This window comes from Triticum dicoccoides, chromosome 2A (assembly GCF_002162155.2).
Source record: "Triticum dicoccoides isolate Atlit2015 ecotype Zavitan chromosome 2A, WEW_v2.0, whole genome shotgun sequence".
Taxonomy (NCBI): Eukaryota; Viridiplantae; Streptophyta; class Magnoliopsida; order Poales; family Poaceae; genus Triticum; species Triticum dicoccoides.
Window position 1 is genome coordinate 416468807 of NC_041382.1, and position 23907 is coordinate 416492713.

The following is a 23907-nucleotide window of genomic DNA, read 5'->3' on the forward strand; positions in this document are numbered from 1 at the left end:
GGTTTTGTCAATCCTAAAGGTGCTAACAAAGTGTGCAAGCTCCAGCGATCCATTTATGGACTGGTGCAAGCATCTTGGAGTTGGAATATACACTTTGATAGTGTGATCAAAGCATATGATTTTATACAAACTTTTGGAGAAGCCTGTATTTACTAGAAAGTGAGTGGGAGCTTTGTAGCATTTCTAATATTATATGTGGATGACATATTGTTGATTGGAAATAATACAAAATTCCTGGATAGCATAAAAGGATACTTGAATAAGATTTTTTCAATGAAAGACCTCAGTGAAGCTGCTTATATACTAGGCACCAAGATCTATAGAGATAGATCCAGATGCTTAATTGGACTTTCACAAAGCACATACCTTGATAATGTTTTGAAGAAGTTCAAAATGGATCAGTCAGAGAAAGGGTTCTTGCATGTGTTACAAGGTGTGAAGTTGAGTCAGACTCAATGCCCGACCACTGCAGAAGATAGAGAGAAAATGAAAGTCATTCCCTATGCCTCAGCCATAGGTTCTACCATGTATGCAATGCTGTGTACCAGACCTGATGTGTGCCTTGCTATAAGTTTAGTAGAGAGGTACCAAAGTAATCCAGGAGTGGATCACTGGACAGCGGTTAAGAACATCCTGAAATACCTGAAAAGGACTAAGGATATGTTTCTCGTTTATGGAGGTGACAAAGAGCTTGTCGTAAATGGTTATGTCGATGCAAGGTTTGATACTGATCCGGATGACTCTAAGTCGCAAACCGGATACGTATTTATATTGAATGGTGGAGTTGTAAGTTGGTGCAGTTCCAAGCAAAGCATTTTGGCGGGATCTATGTGTGAAGCGGAGTACATAGCTGCTTCGGAAGCAACAAATGAAGGAGTCTGGATGAAGGAGTTCATATCCAATCTAGGTGTAATACCTAGTGCATCGGGTCCAATGAAAATCTTTTATGACAATACTGGAGCAATTGCCTTGGCGAAGGAATCCAGATTTCACAAGAAAACCAAACACATCAAGAAATGCTTCAATTCCATCCGCGATCAAGTCAAGGAGGGAGACATAGAGATTTGCAAAATACATATGGATCTGAGTGTTGCAGACCCGTTGCCTAAGCCTCTTCCACGAGAAAAACATGATCAGCACCAAAACTCCATGGGTGTAAGAATCATTACTATGTAATCTAGATTATTGACTCTAGTGCAAGTGGGAGACTGAAGGAAATATGCCCTGGAGGCAATAATAAAGTTGTTACTTATATTTCCTTATATCATGGTAAATGTTTATTATTCATGCTAGAATTGTATTAACCGAAAACTTAGTACATGTGTGAATACATATCAACCAAGGGCACCGTATCAACTCTCATTTCGTTTCTTGTTTCATGACATATCAACCAATAAGAGATGTGGGTCGTGCATGCTTTCAATGAGACTATCAAACACGACATGCAGTAGTTAGTTCATTGCATGCAATGCTATTAATTAGCAAAAAAACATTAAGTTCTCTCGTTTTTCCCTTCGCCTTGGTCGCGGTGCACAATCTAAGATGACTTATACACCTGGACAGAGGGAGTATCATAGATGACCTTATTTATGGTCATACATGACACAAAGTAATATATCATTTATTATGTTACGGTATCTACCTATGTTACTCTAATCCTCTCTTTTTTAATTCACCGTCACATTATCATGTTTGCTATTTTCGAGTGCATGATACCGGCTATGATACCCCACTATGGGAGACCCCCATCCCTTTTAAAAATGACGGCAATAGCTGGTGAACGGTCACCAGCAGGGATGCCATTTGTGAATGCTAGCGGGTGGCATTTTTTTTGTTTACGGGGTAATATCTTGCGAAAACTGTCATCGTCTAATCTGGATCTAACGGCTCTGGGGGCGTTCCCTGGGATCTCGCCCCCGGCGAACGCTCGCCAGATAGCATTTCCCTTAATAACCCCGAGCAGGCGAACACCCGTCATCTCTTCTGTAGAAAAAAAAGAACCCTGTAAAATCTGCCCTCGAGATGCCCCACCTCGCCGCACCTGCCTCTCCGCCGCCGGCTCCAAACCTTATGTCCGACGCTCGCGAGGCTGCCTCCTCCTCGCCGCCGTCCGAAAGGGGGCGGAGGAAAGCGGTGGTGGTTGTTATGGGCGCGACGGGCGCCGGAAAGTCCCGGCTTGCCGTTGACCTCGCGAGGCACTTTGCCGGCGTCGAGGTGGTCAGCGCCGACTCCATGCAGGTCTACCGAGGTCTCGATGTCCTTACTAACAAGGTCTCCCTCGATGAGCAGAACGGTCTCTCCTCTCGAACACTCCAAGTGTCCCTCCTTGTATATATTTTTTCTTCAAAAGGAAATTCAGTTCCGTTCAGTTTGAGCTGAGTGACGGTATATTTGACGTGTCTGCAGGTGTTCCTCACCATCTCCTTAGCATCGTCGATCCTTCCGTGGAGTTCACTTGCCGTCATTTCCGTGATCATGCCTTGCCTGTAAGCTTACATCTGATGTTACTGATGCAACTTTGTTTCAGTCTTCTAGACTTCCAACTGAGTTACCGCCATGTTCATTCTGAATGGCCGCAGATTATAGAAGATATATTGGATCGTGGCGGCCTGCCTGTTGTTGTTGGTGGCACAAACTTCTATATACAGGTCCATAGTTCAACACTTGTCGATTTCCATATCAGGAGTTATTCACACATGTTCATAGTTCAATTCTGGTCGATATGCTTATCTTAAGTTAATTGTGTATCTGATTTACATTTTTGCGGGCTCTTACGATGGCCTTAGGCTCTTGTTAGTCCATTCCTCTTTGAGGATATGTCAGAAGATATGCAGGGTTGCACTTTAAGTGACCAACTTGATGATATAGGTGAATACTGAAACCATAACAGTTGCTCCTTATTCATCGTGTGCCTGTGCTGTATTCATGTTTTATTTATTTGCCTATTATATCTTAAATGCGCTATTCAGGCCTTGCCACGGATGATGTTAGAAGTGGGTATGAACACTTGAAGGAGATTGATCCTATTGCGGCACAAAGGATCCACCCGAACAACCATCGAAAAGTAAGGGTGCTGCACATTCCTACCATCTCCTGGTCACTTAGCCAGTCATTCTTCATCTGTAGCATGCTCTCACTTTCCTCATGGCATTCCCCTATTTAACTTATTTTATTTGTTTGATTTGCTGTATTGAACAGATAAAACGTTACCTTGAGTTATATGCAACCACAGGTGCACTACCAAGCGATCTTTTCCAAGGAGAAGCTGCAGAAGTGAGGAATTTTTGTATTTTCTTTGATTAATCATTCAATATATATGCCATGAATATGAAATACTAACTGCTAGAACACATTTTTCGTGCATGAGGTTAGATTTTCTTGTTTCAATATGGATTGTCCTAAACAAGATTTTTTGCTGTCAGGACAAGTGGGGACGGCCTACTAGCTCCAGATTTGACTGTTGTTTCCTGTGGGTAGACGCCGAGCTTCATGTTCTGGATAATTATGTCAATGAAAGAGTCGATTGCATGATTAATGCTGGCCTGCTTGATGAAGTGCGCAACATATATAATCCAGGTGCCGTTTATACCCAAGGTCTGCGGCAGGCCATTGGGGTTCGTGAATTTGATGAGTTTTTCAGATTATATTTTACAAAGAAAGAACCTGATGAGATAAAAGCTGGTATGCTTGATCTCCATGATGATAAGCTGAAAAGCTTGTTGGATGAAGCTGTCTCTCAGCTAAAAGCAAACACACGAAGACTTGTTCGACTCCAAGTAAACATTCCCTCTGTATCTTTATCCTTACATTTTTTAGACGGTCTGAGAAAATAATCAGTACTAGACTGCAAATCTTTGTCGCAGAGACGGAGGCTACACCAGCTGAATAAAGACTTCGGGTGGAATTTGCATCACATTGATGCAACAGAAGCATTCCAATGTAAGTCCATTTGTATGTATTAGCCCAGAGTGTTGAATTGGCCTGCTTTGATGTGTTCTTTTCCTTCATATGTAGTAATGTATATTTTACTAGGTACCACTGGTGACTCGTGGCACGTCAAGGTTATAAAACCTTGCGCAGATACTGTCAGAAGATTCTTGTCTAACGATACAACTTTGGCAAGTAAAGATTCTACGAATGATGGTGGTGGAACTAGGTTGGCCTCAAGAGAGTTATGGACTCAATATGTTTGCGAGGTGATGTTTTTTATTTAATGTTCTTATTACGAGGTGGTTCTGGTTATGCTTTGGTTGTCCTATGATAATTGGTTGAAGTATCTGATGCTTGCCTTTTGTCATTTCCCTCGATGTATTAGTTAATAAAAAACATGGATCTGACAACTTCTACCCTTTCTGAATTGTGTTATAGGCCTGCGACAACCGGGTCCTTCGAGGGGCACACGAATGGGAACAGCACAAGCAAGGCCGAGGCCACCGGAAAAGAACACAGCGTTTGAAGCGGAAGAGTAAGATCAAGAGTACATCGTCTGAAGCAGAAGTATAACCATATGAACATCAGTTGTAGTTTCGGTGTTGATGGACCACCATTTAGATTGGTTTTGAGTCTTATGGAGGAGACTGGGGAAGGGGATCGATAAGGACACGGATCCAAACACTAGTTCTGATCTTTAAAGGTGTGTTTGTATGCTGCCTGACTTCATATCGCAGCAAACTCGAGTTCGTCTTAATTTATGCCCATTCTGAACATGTCTTCTAATTGTTCATGGAGCTAGTGAATATCGTCAGGGTGAATTTAAAAGCAATCAGCAGTAGACCGAAAACTAAACCGATGAAAAAACAAAAGGTAAATCGACGGAACATTAGAATTAATGCAGATCATAATATTTTAGATCCAAGACGAATCCAACGGGAAAATCAGTGAAGCTAGCAAAGCAGCAGTCGAGCGCCTCCAACTACATTCACGCTCTGTCTTCTCGGCGGTCCAGACGGTTTTATAATGACAAAGTCGGCTTAAATTTGACTTATACTCCCTCCGTTCCTAAATATTTGTCTTTCTAGACATTTCAAATGACTACTACATACGAATGTATGTAGACATATTTTAAAGTGTAGATTCACTCATTTTGCTCCGTATGTAGTCACTTGTTAAAATACCTAGAAAGACAAATATTTAGGAACGAAGAGAATATTAGCCAAAAAGGCACTTATTTTTATGTTTGGTTTTCGCCTTTGCTTACACCTTAATGTGACAATATCCACTCAAAAGTCAAAATCACAAAAGACTTGTTTTTTTTTCTTATAAACCGAACTTCAGAAATCAAGGAAGCAAAGGGGGCGAGCGACGCTGTAGAAAAGGACTTGATATACTCCCTTCGTCTCGATGTATAAGTCATTCGTGTAGTTCTAGGTCATCGATTTGAGAAATTAAATATATGTTATATGTCATGAAAAGTATATCACTAGATTTCTACACTCATGTAGTTTCTAAACATATATTTTTTGTTACATATAATACATATTTATATAGTTAAATTGTTGATCTAGAATTACGCGAATAACTTATACACCGAGACGGAAATAGTAGGTTGGCGAGGACGATGCGTCGTATGTTGGCATCGGCAGCCGAGGCCGTGTAAGAGGGAGAGGACGATAGCTGAGGGTCCGAGGACGTGTAAGAGGGTGAGGACAACGGCGAATCATTTGCGATGTGGTAGAGCGCAACAATAAAGGTCTCCGGCACCAGCAATGGAGGAGGAGTTAGGCTGCACCATTGTTCTCTATTTTTCTTAGGAGATAGGAAAAATTAACACACACACAACAGGATCGTGTTGAAAGCCAAACGACCAGAATATAAGTCCACCAGAGTATTCCCAGCCCACCAGAGTTCATTCTAGGTTTCCACTGCATGGGTCAGGTATAGGAGTTCCCTCATCCCATCAATTCTAGGTTGGGAAACGTTTGTGCGCCGGCCGAAGCTTCGGCCGGTCGCACGCGCTCCACTCGATCGAGCAGGGATCGAGGGCACACACATCTCCCAGTCCAGGTTCGGTGTCTTTCGTTTTCCCTCCTTGGCCTACCACGTGCCTTTGGCCCATGACCCTTTTTTTCTCAGCCTTCATATTTATCTTCTTCCCCATGTCATCTTCAAGATCCATGTTCACCGCTGCTGACTGAAGCTCCGACAGGCATGGGGAAAGAAGCTGCAACTGCAGCCCCGCGAAGCTGCATCCGTTTTTGTTGGTGATGTGACCGTGGCGACCATGGCCATGCCCACGCCATCATGGAGCTGCAAGCTCAAAGGAAGCGGGTGCTGCATGCTGCGACTGTGGTCGTTGCATGCTGGAACCAGCGGCATTTTTTTCTACATCCACTAACGGTGGAACTACGACCTGTTGCTGCAACCATTATCGGATTTTGCTACGACCGGCTAAGAAATTTGCTACATCATTAATGGAGAAGATGCAACTCGGGACGGCGGCGACGACGTTTTTGCTGCAGCCCTTGCTGTTTTTTGCTACAACCTGCGATTTTTTTGCTACATCCATTTAAATGGAGTTCATCGGAAGCTGTCGTGCGTTCAACCCAGTGCAAGCGAACGTCAACGGGTGAAAAAATGCTTCAACCACCAGGAGAAAAAGCTTCAACCAGCAAGAGAAAAAGCTTCAACTGGGATGCGAGCGGCGGCACTGAGTGCTGCGGCCGGAGGCACGGTGGTGCGGCGACGGGCGTGATACGATAGCGGCAGCTAGGTGCTGCAACGACAGATACGCCAGACGTTTTGCTACGACGGCGTGACATCTTGCTGGAACCAGCGAGGACGGGGATGCGATGACGACCTCCAGTGACGAGGGCGGCGTCCTGTGGAACTGACGGGAGTCAGCCGGCGGCGACGAGGGCGGCGGCCGACGGAGACGTGGAAGGCCGGCGAGCTGGCTGTCGTATTGGGGATCACAGGAACTCTCAGGACGAACAGGCGCCATGTTTTTTATTTGTAGCGAAGCAGTTGGGGAAGAGGAATCGAGCGGCTGTTATAGATCAAATCGTACGTGCGTGGTTAGGCCGGCCGAAATTTCGTCCGGCGGACCGGCGTGTATCACTCGCCTTCTAGGTTTTTCCCCATCTGTTTTGTCTGTATGTTGCGTTTGTACTATGTTTAAAAAAGAATATAAGTCTGATGGGCTTGCGGCCCACAAAACGTCCCACACAACATCTCTTCTCTCAAAAATAAAAGAACAAGTTCAATCAGCAGTTCCTATTTCGCACAGGATAGTGACCTACTGCGCAGCCTCTTGTACGCCATGTTTTCTGTATGGGCCGGCCCATTCTAGGTTTTTACCCACCTCTTTTGAGAAGGTTGTAGAACCTTCCATGAGCCAGGTTTTTTTAGAAAAACATCACACTTTATTTCATTGAATAATGTTTAAAGGGACACAAATGTGATCCGGTGGATCAATAAGCCACACATGTCTACCAATACAAAGTGTAGTGGATGATCTAGCTAATTTGTGTGCCTCATCATTACTTGCGCGGTGTTCATGAACAAACTCGTAACTCTGTAGTCTCGTCTTTCTATCGTCAATCTCTCAAAGGATCATGCAGTACTCGCCTAAGTTCCGCTCGCTCTTTAGGTTGTTTATGACTCTCAGACAGTCAGATGCAATGCGTGCTTTTGAGACGGCCAGGTCCTCCGCAAGAGCTAAAGCTTCTCTACACGCGCACGCCTCCAGAGTAGCAAGTTCTGTCACACCTTGAAATACTACCGCGGACGCCCCCAGGAATATGCCACAGTCACTTCAACAGACCACACCAACCTCCCCAATGCTCGGCGGTAACCATTCTGTACCTCGCAAGCTAGGTGTTGTGTTTGTTATACATCCGGTTCGTTGCTTGGGTAGTTCATGTATCTCTTGCAAGTATCGCTCAATAAATAAATGTGTCGACAATGGACTCTGGAACTCGTGTTCATAGATAGCCCTTCTTCTTGCCCACTAGATTGTCCATAGTGTGGCTAGGACAGAGATGAATTTATCCTTGCTCAATGTATCACGCAGACTGAAAAGCCAAAACTTGGGGTCCAGTGTCTCGTCGCCATAGACCAGGAGTAGTGCATCATCATCCCGGAGTGACCACACTCCTTTGGCCATGTTACAGTTGAGGAGAGCATGCCTCCATGAGTCGACAACTGCCAAACAGATCGGACAGGTTGCATCTTCTGTCATATGCCTCCTCACCCGTTCTTGGCCCATCGGGGGAGACGCCCGGGCCAATCGCCTCCAAGTTTGGCAGGCACCTGTACCCCCCACAGCTTCTTCCATTCTTTCTCTTGTTTCAACGTATCCGAGTTCTCTGTTTGTCCCGTTAACCATGCTTCCGTCTATACTTTGTCTCTACAACCATCCTGTAGCATGATCGGACTGAGAAAAGGCCCGACCTTTAATACCGTCAAGCATAGAAGTCCGGCTGTGTTTTGTAGCTGATTGGAATTTGCCTATCGGTTTTTCTTTTCCTTTTGTTTTGTTCGCATGTTTTTTCTTTCCTTTTATCTTTTTCGCATTTTCCCCTTCTTCTTCTTTCCTTTTACTTTTTCATTTTTTCTTCTTAATTTTGTGAAGATTTTTTAAAATTTGTGAACATTTTTATTGAATTCGTTAACAATTTTTGAATTCATGGACATTTTTCCAAATATGAGAACGTTTTTTAATATTCACACATATTTTTAAAAATTCACGGAAACTTTTTAAAACTTTCTAACATTTATTGAAATTCATGAATATTTTTTAAAATTCGGATCATTTTATGAATGCAAGGAAATTTTTAAAATTCGAGAATATACTTTTCAAATTTAAGAGAATTTTTTCAATTTGAGAACAAATTTTGGACTCACAAACAGTTTTTGAATTTTGGATTTTTTTTAAAACGTAATTGATATTTTTCAAATAAAGGAATTTTTTTAAATCTCGAAGATTTTTAAAGAAGCTAAAAAAGAAAAAAAAAGAAAATAAAAATAACAAACAAAAATAAACGAAAAAATTTAGGGAAGCCTGCCACATACCTGGGCCGGCCCAAGTTCGCGTGAGGGGCGCGGCCTCGCTTTCCACCGCACGGTTGGGAAATAGGAGTCCCGGTCCGAGCCGGCTACCTATCATTGTAGGATTGTCTAAAAAAACCCTATCATTGTAGGAGATTCTCAAAAAAAAAGAAGACCTAGGATATGTACGCAGGTTAGATCTAGAAATACGACGTACAGATACGACCGACCTAGACAATTACAAATACCTAGGTCCGGATCTAGAAATACGTAGATACTGGAATCACATACGTACCCCGGCTTTCCCTTTCGTTTCGAAGCTCTCGCGTTGGCAGCAAGGTGATCGGCGGAACGCGAAGATCAAATCGAGTAAGTCGCCTTCTTCTTCCCCCGTCGATCGAATTAGGGTTCGTGCTTTTCGTCCCCTTTCCTGCTTCCTTGGTCTTTGGTCTCTGTTCTTGACAGGGCAAGATCAAGATGGCCGCGGTTCTTCCTGCGCTGCTGCCAACCCCACCGTCGGCCCCAATCGCTACGTTGCTCAAGACATCGCGGACGGACGGGAAGCCTGGCCGTGCGTCGGCGAGCCGGAGATGGATAGATAACAAATTTTTGATTCTGGCCGCCGCGTCGAACTTGACCGGCGGTGAGCGCGTCGGACGCGTGCTGTCGAAGATGAGCGGAGGCGAGCGAGTCAGACGCGTGGCGTCGGACATGGGTGGCGGCGACCGTGCCAGACGCGTGGCATCGGACACGGACGGCGGTGATCGCGCCGGACGCGTGGCATGGGGCATGGACGGCGGTGACCGCGCCGGTCGCGAGGAGTCCCGAACAAGCTGGAGCGCTGTCAAGAGGCCTGCCAGCCGCGCTCCTTCCACCGATCGGTGTGACAAGAAGCCCAAGGCTCCGGTCGACAAGGAAGCTTCTCCGGAGACAGAGCAACTGTTCGCTGGCCCGACGTTCATAAGCGTCGTGCCCCCGGATCCGAGCGAGCTCCCGATCCCTTGCTGCTTCATGAAGAAGGCCCGCTAGTGGACTAGCAAGTAGCAACAACACATGGGATTGATCCCTTACTACAGTCGTCGTCGTCGTCGTGTAATCTTGCTTTGTAGCCCAATTTCAGCGCTTGTTAGATGCGCTTTTAGTAGTGTAGTAATTTGTCATGGCTCTGGGTTGTGTTCATGTTAGTAAAACCCAACCCAGAGAGGGGCGGATGGGTGGCATGACAATCATAAACTATCTTCCATGTTATTTTACTCTCCTTGCAATCCTTCCTGCAGTCTTTCCTCTACTGAAGAGTGAAGAAAGCCCGTTTTAAGATCACCGTTGAGCCTCACACCTGCTCCGCTGAATCTGTCGCCATAATCAAGACTAGAAATCTGTAATAATCTTCAAGATTGGAACAAGGCAATGTTTCTAACTAGTCTATGTTGATTTAACAAGTCGCTTCGTTTATAATCCTTGATTTGGAGCAGCAGTTCCATTTCTACCGCTAGAGCAGAGCTACTCTGCAGCGAACCGGCCATCACAACACAAAGAAAATTATGGTCCACCCACAGCATTGCACAAACGATTCAGTTAAACAACAAATGGGACCTTCACACAGACACTTGCATTTGTGCATGCACAACATACTATAGGTACTTAATTGAAAATGGTTGCCATACCAAATGTCAGATGTTTTTCTTTGCACATACAGTTCCTCTCCTCTCCTGTCCCCGTTCGTCCAATGTAAATTGTACTTCAGGCCAAATGCTGAAGCCTTTATCTTCTTATTGATGCTTTGTTTTGTTAATGTTTATTAGAAGGGAGAGAGGGATTTGTGGAATAGTTCGTTGTATTGCTTGAGCCACGTGGGCATATATATAGGATTACAATCATCTACTTGGAGTACAAGACAAGCCAGAACAAATCCTAGTCCATCTCGTCTTTCCTAATAAACATTATACTCAACATCCCCCACAGTCACAACGGTAGCGACGCAGACGGTGATACTGGAGAAGAATACGAAGGCAAGCCAACGGACACCCCCCACGGTCGTAACAGTCGACGCATCGTGGAGTCGTGGCTGGAGTGGCAACCGACGAGGTTGCTCAAGCAAGGCGGTAGCCCTTTGTGCCGTTGTCGAGGTAGCCGAGAGCGTGGGTGCTGGAGCCGCGGTCGAGGTAGCCGTGCGAAGAATGCCGTGGTCGATGTTGAGTCAGGATAGCCGGCGTCGAGGAAGTCGCCGTGGAGCCGCGGGCGCAAAGAGGCGCTGAGTTAGTCATGGGCGCAGCAGTGGTGCGCCGGGGAGAAGACGTTTTTGATGACATGTCGCGCCGGGGTTGCCAAGCCCGGGGACATATCGTAGACGAAGGCACGCACCAGGCTTGCCGGGCCTCGGGGACACGTCGTGGACGAAGGCACACTTCGGTGTTGCCAGTACCGGCCATGCGTAGACGGGGACCTACACGAGCTGTACGCCATGTCGAAGAAGTCGAAAAAGCCAGCAGAGAAGGACTCGACGATGGTTGCAGCGCCAACCGGCGTGGGGCCGATATCGCCCGCGGTTGTCGGAGTAGACGAAGTGGTCGGCGTAGATGACGGCGACGCTGGCGACGGGCTAGTGTTGGACGAAGACGAAGGGGTTGGACGGACAGCGGCGGCGGCTACGGGGGTAGTCGTGGCGGCGTCCGAAGAAGAGCGGCTACGGCGGCGGCAGCTAGGTTAGGAGCGCGGTGGCGATGCTCGAAGGAGGCGAAGAACCCGACAGCGTGACGAAGACCGGCACAGATGGTGGCGTTCCCGCGCCAAGGGAGACGACGCGACGCATACCATGAGAGGTCGACGCGCATGACGACGGAGTGGACCGCGGGCCGCGACGCTACGACCCGAAGGGGCGACGTAGTGGCGGCGGGCAAGTCGGGGCGACGGCGGGAAGACCTCGGGGCGGCGGCTCGGACCGCGGGCCGTGGAGCTGTAGCCTGAAGGGGCGACGCAATGGCGGCGCGCGAGTAGGTGCAGCCGCGGGGACGGCCTCGGGCGGCGGCGGAGATAGCGTGCCACGCTCGCTACGACCCTGTAACGCCCGAGACCGACGCGCTAGGTGTCTTCCAGTTATTCGTTGGTGTTGCCTTGTCATTCGCTTGAGCGTTGTATCTTGCCATGTCATCACGTGCATTGCATTCTTATGTTTTTAAAACTTGCATCCGTCCGATTTCTCCCATTTCTCTCCGTTGTCCGTTCTGAGCCCAGACACACTTGCACGCGCCCACGGCACCTCCGGAATAGTATTTTATAAGTGGCCGGAAAATATTCTCGGAATGTGTTGAAAGTTGGCGTGCGGTCTTATTATAGTGCAGGTAGACGGGCTGTCAAGTTTCGTCGCATTCGGAGCTCGTTTCATAGCCGACCGTTAAACATATAGCGACATTATAGCCGGTCATACGTCGGACATTTTCGGTCTCCGAAAACTGATGCCGGGCCTCTGTTCTTCCCTCTTTTCTTAGTCCAACCCCCCTCTACACAGTCCATTTAGCCCACCTACCTGCCCCTCCGCTCCGGACCGAACGGCTCCGAAACAGCCTCAAACCCCCTAACCCTAGCCCCTTGCCTTATATAGACCCCCTCCATGCCATTTTGAGTACCCCTAGCCTTCCCCTACCCTCAGCCGCCGCATCCCCCTTAAAATCAGTGCCGCCGGCCTTGTTTTCCGCACCCAGCCGCTGCAGTTCCGCCACTTGGCACGCCGCCGTTCGCCAGCCACCGCCAGCCACCACCAGTGCCGCCACCCTTGGCCTATTGCGCCGCGCCACATGTCCCCAGCGCCTCCCCACGCCCGTGCGCCGCCGCGCGGCCCGCCAGCACCCAGATCGGGCCCTAGGAAGCCCATCTGGGCCTGAGCTCCCCGTCGTTCTCGCAGGACCTCCTCCCGTCCCCGAGCAACCCGCGTCCCCGCCGTCATACGTCGCCTCCGCCCACCGCCGGCGAGCGGAGCCGCCGGAGACGCACGCCGGCGCCCGATGCCAGCAGGCCAGAGCCGCCCTCGCCTTCCTCTCTCTCTCCCGTCACTAACCGCCCCGTCGACCTCTTCCTTCGCAGGGAGCTGCCGCCGCCCGTCACTGGTGATCCCCGCCGACGCCAGGAGCGAGTCACCCGGGGCCGGATCCGCCCGAATCCGCCTGTTTCCGGTCACCCCGCCGTCCTCGAGCACCCTCACCGGAGCTCCACCGCCACAAGCCACGCCGCCGGCCCTGCGAGCGCGAGACGAGGACGACGTCCAGGCCGCCCCATCGCCCTGGTGGGCCCCGCTCGGCCTCCAAGGCCCAGCAACCGGCCTGTTTCCCCTCCGACTGGGCTTGGTCCATGGTGAGAGAACATCAGCCCAGCGCCTAGCAGATTAGGCAGAGTGCCTATTTTTTTCCCTCTGGTCGATTTTAGGATTTATCCAGAGAACTCCGTTTTACAGAAAAGTCCCTAGAGTTCATGCATTTAATAACTCATCAACCGTGCATCATATTAAAATGATTTATATATGAAAAATACTTGGAATCTTGTCTAGTTTCATAATATTCAACTTTCATCCTTGGTAAAAATGTTTAACTTGCTGTTTGATTAAGTTTGCTTAAATAACATGCTAAAATGTTTTAATTCATAACTAATTAACCGTAACTCGATTTATAATAATCTTTATATGTAAATGGGGTGAAAAAATGCCTAGTTTAACATGGTGCACTTATCTTGCATGTTTAATAACTCTAAAATTGTGTATAGGGCAGAACAATACCAAATTCATAATATGCATATGAGGATTTTTCCGGATTTGTTGCTTGTTGTTCCGGCCTCATTTAAACTTGCCTAGATAGGTAGTTTTATTATGCTTCACCTCTTGCCATGTTTAACAACATTTAATATTGTTGGGTACATAAACGAGAGTGAACTAAATGATTGAATGTGGTGTTTCGTCAATATGTAACCCGTTGCATATTGAGCTCCACTTAATTTGTAATATTGTTTGTGCACTTTGCCTTGCCATGCCTCATTAAACCGGACATGCATCATACTTGGTTGTGCATCATGCCATGTTTATGTGATGGTTGTTTACTATGTTGCTTGCTTCTTTCCGGGTTGCTTCTCTCGTTAGCTTCGGTTTTGTTCCGGGGTTGTGAGGATTCGTTCGACTACGTTGGGTTGTCTACTTCTTGGACTCGCTCTTCTTCCTTGCGGGATCTCAGGCAAGATGATCATACCCTTGAAATCACTTCTATCTTTGCTTGCTAGTTGTTCGTTCTATCGCCATGTCGCGTTACCTACCACTTGTTATATCATGCCTCCCATATTGCCATGTCAAGGCTCTAACCCTCCTTCCTAGCAAACCGTTGTTTGACTATGTTACCGCTTTTGCTTAGCCCCTCTAGCGTTGCTAGTTGCAGGTGAAGTTGAAGTTTGTTCCATGTTGGAACATGGATATGTTGGGATATCACAATATATCTTATTTTAATTAATGCATCTATATACTTGGTAAAGGATGGAAGGCTCGGCCTTATGCCTGGTGTTTTGTTCCACTCTTACCGCCCTAGTTTCCATCATACCAGTGTTATGTTCCTTGATTTTGCGTTCCTTGCGCGGTTGGGTGTTATAGAAACCCCTTGACGATTCGCTTTGAATAAAACTCCTCCAGCAAGGCCCAACCTTGGTTTTACATTTGCCTAACAACCTATACCTTTCCCTTGGGAGTAATTAACCCGAGGGTCATCTTTATTTTAACCCCCTGGGCCAGTGCTTCTCTAAGTGTTGGTCCGAACCGGGCAACCTGCGGGGCGACCTCGGGGCAACTTGAGGGCTGGTTTTACTCGTAGCTTGACCTATACGGTGTGCCCCGAGAACGAGATACGTGCGACTCCTATCGGGATTGTCGGCACATCGGGCGGCTTTGCTGGTCTTGTTTTACCATTGTCGAAATGTCTTGTAACCAGGATTCCGAGACTGATCGGGTCTTCCTGGGAGAAGGAATATCTTTCGTTGACCGTGAGAGCTTGTGATGGGCTAAATTGGGACATCCCTGCAGTGTATAAACTTTCGAGAGTCGTGCCCGCGATTATGTGGCAGATGGGAATTTGTTAATGTCCGGTTGTAGAGAACTTGACACTTGACTTAATTAAAATGCATCAACCGCGTGTGTAGCCGTGATGGTCTCTTTTCGGCGGAGTCCGGGAAGTGAACACGGTCTTGTGTTATGCTTGAACGTAAGTAGTTTCATGATCACTTCTAGCTTCTCGACCGTTGCATTGCTTCTCTTCTCGCTCTTATTTGCGTATGTTAGCCACCATACATGCTTAGTGCTTACTGCAGCTCCACCTCATTACCTTGTCCTACCCATAAGCTTAAATAGTCTTGATCTCGCGGGTGTGAGATTGCCGAGTCCTCGTGACTCACGGATACTTCCAAACAGTTGCAGATGCCGATGATACCAGTGTAGGTCACGCCATCGAGCTCAAGTGGGAACTCGATGAAGATCTTGTTTGTTGTTTTGTTTCGTTTCCTGTTGATCAGTAGTGGAGCCTAGTTGGGACGATCGGGGATCTAGCATTTGGGGTTGTCTTCTTTTATTTTGGTTCCGTAGTCAGACCTTGATTGTACTTTGGAAGATGTATGAATTATTTATGTATTATGTGAAGAGGCAATTGTAAGCCAACTCTTTATCCCTTTCTTATTTAGTACATGGGATTGTGTGAAGATTACCCCTCTTGCGACAAAACTACCATGCGGCTATGCGTCTAAGTCGTGTCCCGACACGTGGGAGATATAGCCGCATTGTGGGTGTTACAGGCCCGATGGGGCGACGCAGCGGCATCGCGAGGGTCGGTGCTGCCACGGAGACGACCTGAAACAGACGTACTCGAGGCATCGGTAGACCGCGGGCCGCGGCACTACAGCCCAAAGAGGCGACGCAGCGGTAGCACACGGGTCGATGCAGCCGCGGGGAGAACCATGGGGCGGCGGCGCTGCTGCCCGACGGGGCGACACAGCGGCAACCCGATGCTCGATCGGTGGAGAGGCACGCTAAACTCGGGGACGATCTTCACGGGGCGTGCGAATGAGCGCGCAACTGACAGGCCAGGTCTGTCGCACTGTGTAGCTGAGGTGGATTGCGGCGGCGGGCGGGTGATCAATCCGATCACACGGGAGGTCGGGGACGCCGCTCGATGGAGGCGGGGTGGCGACGGAGTGCAGGATGAAGCCGACAACGATGGGCGGCAGGTGGCTACGATTGGCTACTGCATGGCGCGAGGCCGCCAGGTCGGGGTGATGCAGGAGTCCTGGTCGGAGCAGGGCGGTGACGGTCGGTGTAGATCAACGAGCGGGCCGGCGCACGAACGGCGGCGGGGAAGGGCCGCCGCATGACGCGTGGCCGCGGGGTCGGGGCGACCGGCGGGCAGACGCGCGAACGACGCGCGAGGCCGCTTGGTCGGGGCGACACCGGCGGGCAGACGCGCAGACGATGCACGAGGCCACCGGGTCGATGAAGAAGCCGACTGATCGCGTCGGTGTTGGAGTAGAGACGTACGTGGTTGACGACGGCGGTGGGCGACGCAAACCGATCAAGATTAGATCGGAAAACCAAAAAGAAAAACGCCGATCAAACGATCGGTGAAAGAGCAAAAAAACCCGGAGCAAGGGCTTGGGAAAAAGACTCTCTAGGGCAGCCGGCCAACACGGTCGGTGGACGAACCCTAGGTACGGGCGGCGCGGCCCTCGGTGGCGGTCATGGAGGCCGACCGTCCCAGGAGCGGTGCGCGGAAGCGGCAGCGGCTAGGGTTTAGGATCGACTTGCGATAGATACCATGTTAGAAGGGAGAGAAGGATTGATGGAATAGTTCGTTGTATTGCTTGAGTCTCGTGGGCATATATATAGGAGTATAATTATCTACTTGGAGTACAAAACAAGCCAGAATAAATCCTAATCTATCTCGTCTTTTCTAATAAACATTATACTCAACAGTGTTAACATGTATTCCTCGTGTTTGAGTAAATGTTACAGTATTGGGCATATGCTCCTTCATATTGCAGGACGATATGTTATTCATCATTCTTTTGCAGCTTTTGGATGCTCCACTTATTTCGTTGGCAATGTAAGCAGAAGATATACGAAAAATACACAGGAGCTCTCGGGTGCTCCGCATCCCTATATGAAAAATATTCATAAAAAATTCTTAGAAAATCAAAAAAATTCAAAATTTTGAGATGTCAAACCTGGTTTACCAATCTACTTCCGTGTGAAATTTCGTGAAAAAATACCAAAAAACGTATCCGTGGCGAAGGAATTACTGCCTAGAAAAAAATGTACCCAAACAGTGTTTTGCTATACATAGAATTTTTTTGTCTTTTTTGCCGTGAATACGATTCCTGGTATTTTTTCACCAAATTTCAGACGGAAGTACATCGGGAACCCACGTTTGATATCCCCAAATCTCAGATTTTTTTTCAAATTTCTCGGTATTTTTTTCCTGGTATTGTATGTATAGGGGTGTGGAGCACCCGAAAGCTCTAAATCCTCGTCCGAAGATATACCATATAATATTTCATAATGGAAAGTTATCCAGACTGTAGGTATGTTTATATAGTTACCACCTTCTGTCCAAATTTGCAGAGATAAGATGGAAACTGAATGGACGTCTGAACTGATTGGTGCCAAACTGTTCTCCATAGTTTTTGATCTAGTTCATATTTTTCATCAATGGCTTTCATTGCTGAGTCAAACATGTTATACATCTTATTCTGCTAGATTTGCTAGATGCTCATTTATCTATGCAAAGCAGTATTATGACATTCAGTTCTTGTTCATTTGATTGTGCAAATAGCTTCAGGCTGTCATGGTTTCTTGGTGACGTGTTATTAAAGATGTAGCAACAAGCTTCCAGTAGTTTATGCAGTACAGGATAGGAGATGCCATCCTATAACGATTTTTTAGCTAAGGACTTCTGGTTACTGCACTCCATAAAGTAGGCAGTTAATTTGTTAGGGCTCTAATAACAATCAAGGTAATAGGTCCGGATAAGTGTACATCAGCTACCATAGCTAGAGGTAAATCATCTCTTGTTACTATCTCGTACTCAACTTAAGCATACTGGTTTTCTAAGTGAGTGTGAGACTGTAGGCATCGGTAAATTTCAGATGGTCTATAACTTCAGATTGTAGGAATGCGTTGCAGTTTGCACATAAGTACAAATAGATATATTTTGAGGTAAATACGCTAGAAGTCTTAGAACTTGCGTGTGGCGGTTAGTTTGATGCATAAACTTGTAAAATACGCGTTTCTAGTCCACTAACTTGCATGGACATGTAAATATGGTCACATTTTACATACGCGGACGTATCTATAACCTGCATGGCACGCCAACATCGCTAGGGCCCGGTGTCGTCCATTGTAACAGTTCTCATATGGTAGATTTGCAGAAAACCTTTGAATTTTATTTACTCGTGTACTGGGTCCTTCACATAAAGTAAAAACATAAGAGAAAAGGTGGTGGGTTTCATACACATGACCTGCCTCTAATAGTCTTGCGTGGGCAGCGTGATTGAATAGTACGACTACCACCTATATTCTATAAACACGGACTGGAAAAAATTAAAGAATTACAGTTCGAACCTGTGACCACGTGGAGTCTTGGACGCTACTCAAAAAAAGAATGATCCAAAGAGCTAAACATTTTATATCTTGTCATCTCTTTTGTTTGATGTAAGAAATACTACTTATTCTAGTGTTTCTGACCTCACAAAAATGTTCATTCGTTATAAAAAAAGATACGCGACATTTTAAATAATAGTTAAACATTTTTTGAGTTGGATAGTATTTAAATATTGTATAAATACACACGGGCTCGTACATACTACTCCCTCTATCCACGTCTTATATAAAGGGACGGATGGAGTACTATATAGTCATATATGCATAGCTAGCTACATGCATGGTACATCCCCGCAAAAACAAATGCATGGTACATATTATCTATATATTTTTAGCATTTTCAAATATGTAATTAATATTTTTTCAAATATATGTTTTGATATATACTTTTACATACATATTTTACATTTTTTATGCAACAGAAATATTTTTATACACTTTCCAAATACATTATTAACATTTTTTCAATTATATGTTTTGATGTAAAAAAATTTCATACACATTATCTCTTTCAGATATACATCTAAATACATTTATATATTTGCTTAATATTTCTAAACATATAATTAACATTTTTTTCAATTACAAGGTTTTTACCTATTTCAAATACATGTTAAACATTTTTGAATGATACAAAATATTTTTCAACTAGTGAACATTTTTTAAATTGTATTAAATTTTTTAAATGTCATGAACATTTTCTGAAATGCATTAACATTTTAAATGCAACGTATGTTTTTAATTAAACAAATATATATTTTACAATGTTGAAATATTATCTAAGATTTAATGTACCTTTTTTTTATAACACATGGACATTTTTGGAAGGTCTCACTAGAATCTAAGTTTTTTTTATTTCTTACATTGAACAAAAGACATAACAACATAAACAGTGTTTATATCATTATAACATCCTGTGCCATTGTAGCCTGGTGGTTAGCTTAGTTATGGGCGACCACAATTTCACAGGTTCGAATTGTGGGGATTCTGTTTTTCGGATTTGATTTCTTCTTTATTTTTTCAGTCCCTGTTGATAAAATATATATTATAGTCGTGCAATACAAACGTGTTTTTGTTTGTCAGTCTGCTGGCAGTACACACGATATGTTGAGCTGCAGGTTATGGTTTGAACCCCACCTCAGCCCTTGTTTTATTTATTTTATTTGAGTGGCCCAATGCATGAATAAAAAGACGTGGGCTTTTCTGCAAATCTATCATGCAAGAACTATTACATAGGCTGACAGCGGGCCCTTGCCATGATGACCTACCTAGTAGGCAGTAGATTACGTTCGCACACGTAAAATGTGATCGTATTTGCACCTTCATGCAAGTTCATGAACCAGAAACATGTATTTTACAAGTTTATGCACCAAATGGATCGTCGCACGCAAGTTCTAAGACTCCTAATGTATTTATCTCATATATTTTTATTAGACCTTTCAAGCATATGGAGTGTTCGGCAATTTGTAACGACACTTACCAAATGTGTTATTTAGGACTCCTGCATTTGCTGACCCATGAGTCATTTCTTTTCTATAGATCATCCAAATTCATTCCCCTGTTTGACTGTGTAATATATGTAAGATTTGGTTAAGCGTTCCTACTCCCAACAGGGGAGCCGCATGGGTATACATTGATAGATGACTTGGAATACAAGAGTTGGCAGAGTCTCGTCTAACCAACATGAGATCTTACAGGAGATATTAAACAGGAGATAGAAGGAGATAAATATCTACCTAACTACTCCATCCAACGTGATATACAATATGTTCGGCCCACCAGCCTCATAACATTATGTTTAACAAGTGTCATAGGAAGGATAGAGCTCCCCTGTCGCTCCCGCGGGCGGCTCGGGAGCTAACCCTAGCCGCCGCCGCGAGCACCCCACCCACCGTCTCTTCCACCACTCGCCGCCGCCGGTGGCAGTCGCCGGGCAAAGCCCGTGCGGCTCGGCGGCGGCGGGGCCTTTCTCCTCCTCCGTCCGTGGCTGGCTGGCGCGGGCCGGTTGCTTCGGCGGATGCTCGGGCAGCAGCGCACGTCCGGGGCGACCCTTCTGGCTGGCGAGGCTGCGCACGAGGATGTGGGTGAGCGAGGCGCGCGTAGGAGGCGCGCTGGATTGCAGATCTGGTGCATCGAGGGCGCGCGGTGCTGCATGGTGACCGCGTTCGGTTCGCGGGCGCGGATGGTGGCGGCGGCTCAGCGAGGCAACGGCGGTCGCCGTGGTGGGCTCAACGCGAAGGCTTGGCTGGTCGCTGGGCGTCCGCGCTGGTGGTGGCGCAGCTTCGGCCGTGTGATCTCCAGCTGGGGATCTGGATCTGGCTGGTCTGCTCCCGATCTGCGATCGATGGGCTGGCTGTCGGCGGTTGGTGGTGCCCAGACGTCTCTTCCTGGAGCAGGGGGGATCCGGCCGTGGTGGATGCCTGGAGCGAAGGCTCCGGCCGTGGTGGATGCCTGGAGCAGGGAGGCTCCGGCCGTGGTGGTTTGCGTGGGGTGCAGGGCCCGATATGGTTTCTGCAGGCTCGGCGTAGAGGATGGTGGTGGCCCGGTGCAGCGTTGGCGTGCTCGTTGCATCGGGGGTGTGCGATCCAGTGGAGGTACCTGTTGGCCTTTGGTCGGCTGCGTGGGAATGGTTGCTCCAGGTGAAAGCCTGGCTGGTGCTCGTCGGCCGGCGGCGACGGCGCCCGTGGGCGTCGTTATCCTCCTTGGAGGCGTCGTCAGGGATCTTTGCAGCCCTACTCCCGGATCAAGACCTTTAGGTGAAAATCAAGATCCTGCTGTAGGATCGGGCGGTGGCGTCGTCTTCAGCGTCGTTTCCCCTCTTGAGGGCACCGTCTTGAAGATCTTGATCCCAATGGTGCTTTTTACGGACTGGATGTGCATGGTGGCTTCAGTGGCAATGATGATGGGGTGAGCAAGGTCGAAGGCATGGCATTGGTCGAGGTAGTCGTCTCTTCTCCAGCGTGTCCGTGAGATTGCCTCGGCTGTTTGTTGTTGTGAAGTCGAAGCTGCGGTGGAGAGGCCCAGGTGGCGTACGATGACACGCGACAGGTGGTCCGTTCGGCGATCTTCCATGATGCCTACTATGCCTAGCTTTTCGTAGTTCATCATCAGAGTCGGAACTGCATTGCCTTGTGGTGGGTGGATGGCGTTTCATAGAGTGTAGTGTTGTTCTGCAACTAATAGGGTTGCTGTTTTTTCTTTTTCTTTGATCTTTGGATCTTCACCATGTTATGCTTCCGTTGCTTCCTGCTTAATCTGAATCAAGCCAACAATTTGCTGGATCTTTCAAAAAAAACATTATGTTTAACATCCTCCCTTAATCTGAACTTCTCAAGTTTAGATTACGCTTAATCTCTTCAAATGGTCCTGTTGGTAATGCCTTTGTAAACCCATCAGCCACTTGATCCTTTGAAGGAATGAACAGAATCTGCAATTCTTTGCTAGCAACTCTCTCTCTAACAAAATGATAATCAATCTCAATATGTTTTGTCCTTGCATGAAAAACAGGATTAGCAGAGAGATAAGTAGCACAAATGTTGTCACACCAAAGACATGGAGTTTGTGTATGAAATATTCCAAGTTCTTTAAGTAAAGACTTAACCCATATAATTTCTGCAGTAGCATTGGCTAGTGCTTTGTATTCTGCCTTAGTGCTTGATCTTGATATAGTGGCCTGTTTCTTTGCACACCAAGAAATTAAGTTGGGTCCAAAGAAAACTACAAAGCCACCTGTAGATCTTCTGTCATCTAAGCAACCTACCCAATCATAATCAGAAAAGGCACTAACAAGTGTAGAGGTTGACTTGGTGAATGTTAACCCAATGCTTAGTGTGTTCTTCACATATTTTAGTATGCGCTTAGCAGCAGTCCAGTGAGCAGAAGTAGGTGCATGAAGATACTGACACCCTTTATTTACAGCAAATGAAATATCAGGCCTCGTGAGTGTCAAGTACTGAAGTGCCCCTACCAGACTTCTGTATTTAGTACCATCTTCTTAACTCAAAGGTACACCCTCTGCAAGAGACAGTTTTTCTGAATTAGAGAGTGGTGTTGGTGATGGTTTACAGCCCCGCAATCCTGCCTTTCTCAAAAGATCGGTTGCATTATTTTCTTGAGAAAGATGAAGACCACCTTCCTGGTTTCTCTTGACCTCAATACCAAGAAAGAAGTGCAAGTCACCGAGATCTTTTAGAGCAAAATTTAACTGTAAATCTTTCAAGAGAGCTGTAACTGCCTCATTGGAGGAACTAGTGACAATAATATCATCGACATAAATGAGCAAAAAAATAGTTGTGCTGGAACGGCGATAAATAAACAGAGAAGTGTCAGACTTGGAAGGAACAAAACCAAGACTTTGCAGTTTGGAGCTCAAGAGAGAGTACCATGCTCGTGGAGCCTGTTTCAGTCCATAAAGTGACTTATCAAGTCTGCAGACATGGAAGGGCCTGTTTGGATCTTCAAACCCAGGAGGTTGTTTCTTATATACTTTCTCTTCCAGAACACCATGAAGAAACGCATTCTGTACATCTAGTTGACGAAGACACCAGCCACGAGACACATCAATGGAGAGAACCAGGCGAATAGTAGCAGCTTTAACAACGGGACTAAAGGTATCCTCATAGTCAAGTCCATACCTTTGCTTGAATCCTTTTGCAACGAGTCGTGCTTTATAACGATCAATGGTATCGTCTGACCTCCGTTTGATGCGAAAGACCCATTTGCAATCAATGAGGTTTGTACCTGGAGAGGAAGGAACAAGGTGCCAAGTGTGATTTTTCTGAGGGGCACAAAACTCCTCGTCCATGGCATGTTTCCATTTGGGATCAGCAAGTGCTTCATGAACAATACAAGGTTCTCCTGCAGATGTATCAGATACAACCAAGCCATACTTAGTTTTGTAATTAACCGAATGAATCGTGCCTGTTTGAAGTCATGTACGAGGTGGATGCAGCTGCATAGAAGATCCAGGGAGGGCAGAATCCTCCTGGACAGGCGAGCCGCCCAAATCTACAGCTGATCGAGGCGATCCCAGGGCGCCTGCCGCAGTCGGATCATCTGTGGCAAAATCAGAGGTCGTTGAAGAAGGACATGCCACAAAAGATCCAGGGGAACCTAGCAGAGCAGGCTCGGGTGGAGCGCCGGCCTCACCTGTCGCAGGGCGGGACACGCACCAGGTGTAGACGCGTGGCGTCGGTGCATAGCATCCGAAGGGTGGGTCCCGGTCGGTCGGGTTGTCCCCTGGTGGTGGGTGGCGC

The 23907-nt window shown here is 46.8% G+C and overlaps 2 protein-coding genes across 2 annotated transcripts; both read left to right on the top strand.

Annotated features, from left to right (window-relative positions):
* The first annotated feature begins 1998 nt into the window (after window positions 1–1998).
* On the top strand, window positions 1999–4710 carry LOC119354756 (tRNA dimethylallyltransferase 2-like). Its single transcript, XM_037621501.1, has 10 exons — window positions 1999–2293; window positions 2407–2486; window positions 2580–2648; window positions 2787–2868; window positions 2970–3064; window positions 3199–3273; window positions 3423–3776; window positions 3864–3939; window positions 4033–4196; window positions 4369–4710. Exons 1-10 carry the CDS (start codon window positions 2023–2025, stop codon window positions 4501–4503), a joined length of 1401 nt encoding a protein of 466 aa, XP_037477398.1. The 5' UTR covers window positions 1999–2022; the 3' UTR covers window positions 4504–4710.
* Window positions 4711–9153: 4443 nt separating this feature from the next.
* On the top strand, window positions 9154–10228 carry LOC119354757. Its single transcript, XM_037621502.1, has one exon. It carries the CDS (start codon window positions 9466–9468, stop codon window positions 10015–10017), a length of 552 nt encoding a protein of 183 aa, XP_037477399.1. The 5' UTR covers window positions 9154–9465; the 3' UTR covers window positions 10018–10228.
* Window positions 10229–23907: the final 13679 nt, after the last annotated feature.